Genomic DNA, 5000 nt, shown 5'->3' with positions numbered 1-5000 from the left:
TGTGTGTGTGTGTGTGTGTGTGTGTGTGTGTGTGTGTGTGTGTGTGTGTGTGTGTGTGTGTGTGTGTGTGTGTGTGTGTGTGCGCGTGTGTGTGGTGCAGGTGCATGTAGCTTCATGGTGATGGTGCTGTTCGGTTCGGAGGTGAAGCTCCATCGTCTGTCAGAGCGCATCGCTAACTTCAACGACGTCACCTTCGTCTACCAGACGTACAGCGAGCGCTACGACCGATGCTTCTGGCTCCTCTTCCTCGTCTTCATCATCCACACCGTCAACATCCTGCTCGTGCGACTGGCAGGATTTCACTTCCCCTTCAGCGATGACAAGGAGTCTGACCTCAACACTGGAGCTGCAGATCTCATGTACTGAACTTATTATCTGCTGACTTTATGACATGCTGAACTTATGATCTGTTGAATTCAGGAACTGCTGAACGTATGACTTGCTGAACTCATTACCAGTTGAACTTATAACCTGCTGAGTTCATGATCTGATGAACTCATGACCTGTTGAACTCAGGAACTGCTGAATTCATGATCTGTTGAACTCATGATCTGATGAACTCATGACCTGTTGAACTCAGGAACTGCTGAATTCATGATCTGTTGAACTCATGATCTGATGAACTCATGACCCGTTATATTCACAGATCTCTAGTTATGAAATCATGGCCTGCTGAATACACAGATCTCTGAACTCATGACCAGCTAAATTCACAGATCTCGTCATGAACTCATGACCAGCTGATTACACGTTTGATGTAGAGGGTAGCACGGGTCCGCCCGGAACCGAAGACCCAAGCCCCGAACCGAGAACCTTGCCTGGTCAGGGCCAAAATATTGACTTGTCCTTTGGGCCCGGCTACAGTTCTCGGTCGGTCCACTTGAATTGGATGGACTCATATGGACCCGACGACCAGCTTTTTATTATCATTATTATATAAAACTCTTTAACCTTCACATTTTTGCTACCCTCTAGTTTGATGTACTGATTTCTGTTGACCCACATGAGGTGAGAACTGCATGAGATCTGATCTCATTATTGTTTGGCAACTGAGCACTTCTGCCTCAATGAAGGGAAAGGAAAAGCATTCAAACTAATGGCATCATGGTACTAACTGGCACCAAGAATCCAAGATGAGGTTGAGCCAACAATGGTTACCCTTCTTCATACTCATGCAATGACCTGATCTGACCAGTACAACCACAGTCTTCTACTGTCGGTCACTGGGAGCTAACCAGTACAACCACAGTCTTCTACTGTCGGTCACTGGGAGCTGACCAGTACAACCACAGTCTTCTACTGTCGGTCACTGGGAGCTGACCAGTACAACCACAGTCTTCCACTGTTGGTCACTGGTACCACTGGGGGCTGACCACTACAACCACAGTCTTCTACTGTTGACCACTGGGAGCTGACCAGTACAACCACAGTCTTCTACTGTTGGTCACTGGTACCACTGGGGACTGACCAGTACAACCACAGTCTTCTACTGTTGGTCACTGGTACCACTGGGGACTGACCAGTACAACCACAGTCTTCTACTGTTGGTCACATGGGAGCTGACCAGTACAACCATACTCATCCACCCTCCAGTACCACACACAGAGACCCAGAGGTTCGTCTGCTGTCTTCCTGTTGAAAGGACCCAGGCTTACAGGACAGTTGAGCCTCCATCACATGCTCATTAAAGTGCTAGTTAAGCCTTGTTGAGTCTCTCTTCTTCCGTTTGGGTGAAAAGACAGCGTCTAGCGTTCCCTCACATGGACAACAGACAGACAACAGACATGCTGGCACTCCTTAAGAACAAGCAGGAGAGCCAGGCACCCATGGGGGGTTCGGGTGACGTGTTTGTGTTTCCGTTTGATTGTGTCTTGTTCGACAGGGAGGTCCCATTAAAGGCCAGGATTTCATCTGCCTGTTGACAGGCACAGACTCTGGTAGAAGAACATCTCAGAACACATTCTGAGAAAGACAAAGACATGCACGTCACCCATTAAAACCAGGAACGCATCTGTGTAATTTTAGATTTTAGCTATATACTGTATATGAGTGTGTGCAGTGTCACAATTTTTTTTAAATGCAGATATACAGAGCTTGTAGATCTGCTATTTTTGAAAAATCTTGAACATTTGTGCAAATCTTTGAATATGAATATGATATGAATATATATATTGAATATATATATATATATATATAATATATATATGTATATATAATGTAATGTAATGTAATGTAATGAATATATACATTTTGTACTCAAATCTTTGCTTTTGGAGGTCCCTGGAACAAAATATTTTGAGATGGGGGTACCAAATAGATATAATTTTGGGGGTCCTTGACATGAAAAAGTTTGAGAACCATTGAATAGCAACAGATTTTTTTCAGAAAACTTAGGATTTAGAAGGCATTTGTAGAATCGGCCTCAGGTCTTAATGGGTTATAAGATCCTGTTTGAAGACAATGAATGAAGTTGAATTGAAGTCAATTCATCCTTTTCATGTTCCACACTTGGTTCCAGATCAATTGCCCAAAACAAATCCTTTTGCATTATATACAACTGCGATTATCACTCCATAATGGGATGTTGAGAAATGATAATATTATAATGACGGAATAATGGGAATATTAAAACGATGTCTCACTCTCTGGTTAAATATAGTTACATTAACATCTGTGTTGGTTAGACTAGTTATGTTTCTAACACCCAAAACAAACAGGATATTCTGCTATCATTGAAACATTCCCTGTGGGCTCCATGTAGACTGATTTATGAATGTTTGGTAGAAATTATTACCACGGTTTTATCATTGTAACACTTCTGTATGTGCCATCTGTCTGTTTTAACTTACACACGTTTTTATGAAATTGGAATGTGTGGTTTTCTTTTGGCCACTAAATAAAAAGAGCAAATGATAATTAAATGTATTTCTCTATTACTTAGATAGCAAACAGTCACTTCAGAAGTGTGTGTGTGTGTGTGTGTGTGTGTGTGTGTGTGTGTGTGTGTGTGTGTGTGTGTGTGTGTGTGTGTGTGTGTGTGTGTGTGTGTGTGTGTGTGTGTGTGTGTGTGTGTGTGTGTGTGTGTGTGTGTGTGTGTGTGTGTGATTTGACTCAGCCGTTACTATAGACACAGCCTATCAATCTAAATCAACACACAGACAGATTTGCAGCTTGTTATTGTGTTCAACATGGACTCATCTGGAAATGAAAGAGAGCAATGAAGAGAGAGAGAGAGGGGGAGGCAAAGAGAAAGAGAGAGAGTGGTAGAGAGAGATAAAAAAGAAGAAGAAGAGAGAGAGAGTGAGAGAGAGAGAGAGAGAGAGAGAGAGAGAGAGAGAGAGAGAGAGAGAGAGAGAGAGAGAGAGAGAGAGAGAAACACAGAGGGAGAGACAGTGATCTTGTACCATTTTATCTTGAACTGTCATTCCTGACTACATGGTGAAACAAGGTAAGCTATTTTTTAGTTGCAATACCTGTTGGACTGAACTATGAATGTATTGAGCTGCAGAGAGGTTATATTAGGTTAAAGGTAGGGTAAGTGATATTCTTTGTTAAAACAAAAAAAAATTGTTAAAAGGTTAAAGCACTATATTGTGATACTATAATCATTGCTATAGTGTTGTTCAGTAACAGGAGTCTCCCTGTCTTTCCAGCTCTTTAATAAACAGAACATACATTTTCAATTTTATAGTGTTCCAGTTCCAAATTTGTCTGCAAATTTCTTTGTGTCATCACTTCCAATTTCACTTGTTCATCTGTATCCTGTGTGAGTTCTCTCCTGGTTGGTTAAGATTGGTATCCCGACCTAAAAATGTATATTCTGTTTACTAAAGAGCTGGAGAGACATGGACTCCTGTTACTTAACAATACACTTTATGGTAATTACTACTATCATAGTACTATCATAATATAGAGCTATTAAACACTTAGAAAATATCACACACCCTACCTTTAAACTCGATTTCACTGAGTAACTTTGCAGATGTCTGATTTAATATTTGACATATTTTTTTTGTTTTTCCTGAAACCCAGGAAGACTATATAGATGCATGTATAATATATACATCTAAAATATATTTATGTCTAGATATAGCTTATTTGCATTATCTGTGATTAATTTATCTACACTCTAAATGATCTATGAAGATCTCCTTCATATCATTTATGTTGAACAGATCTACAGTAACAGATCTATCTGTTTTAATATCCATGACATTTTGGAAGGTGTCTGGAGGCACTGGTTTACACATTTATGTGAAGTTATACAAGACATTATAATTTTGTGGTGTGCTTATTTATTATGGTTGGAAAACTTATTTACATTTGTGATATGATAAATTAAAAGGATACATAATAAATAGTGCAGACTTACCCCTGCAGACCTCTAGATCATCACCACCATCATCAGCATTTCATGATGATCAACTTGATTTTCTGTACTGTGGCCATAAATAGTATATAGTGCATAATGTTGCCTGACTGTTTTGAAAATGTCCAAGGAGAAAGTCAGCGGCTTAGAGACTGCCAGTGCTGAAAAAGTACTAAATATTTTTACTTAAGTAGAAGTATCAAGACTATGTAAAGTAAAAGTCAGGAATTAAAAATGTACTTGAGTAAAAGTACAATAGTATTGGGATCAAAATATACTTAAAGTACCAAAAGTAAAAGTACTCATTATGCAGAATGTCCAGTTTCACAAGTTATCATGTCTAAAATGTATTAAAATCTTTTGAAAATAGCTGATCTACAAGCTCAAAACGCCTCTTGATGCGACACATTGTGAGCTTGTAGATCGTCTATTTTCTACCATATAGTGCAGGTTTCGTTCAATTTCGACCCCTCTGTCACATGGTACTATTTTTTGTGTCATATATTTTGTGCGTGAGTAGGCTGCCCCGGCGTAGTGATTCTGGACACAAACATTAGTACCATGTGACAGAGGGGTCGAAATTTAACGAAACCTGCTCTATATGGTAGAAATAGGTCAACAATACAAATTA

General features: G+C 39.8%; 1 protein-coding gene across 1 annotated transcript in view; it reads left to right on the top strand.

Moving 5' to 3' along the window:
- clrn1 (clarin 1) overlaps positions 1–366 on the top strand; it is a gene marked incomplete at both ends in the record, with an annotated part of 3608 nt that extends 3242 nt beyond the window's left edge. The window contains one exon of the mRNA XM_080428760.1: positions 101–366. Coding sequence (XP_080284886.1) covers positions 101–366 — 266 coding nt within the window. The remainder of the gene's footprint in view (positions 1–100) is intronic.
- Positions 367–5000: the final 4634 nt, after the last annotated feature.

Source organism: Gymnoscopelus braueri (assembly GCF_963280865.1).
Source record: "Gymnoscopelus braueri genome assembly, chromosome: 5".
Taxonomy (NCBI): Eukaryota; Metazoa; Chordata; class Actinopteri; order Myctophiformes; family Myctophidae; genus Gymnoscopelus; species Gymnoscopelus braueri.
Note: the sequence above shows the minus strand (reverse complement) of the source record. Positions and strands in the feature narration are given on the sequence as shown.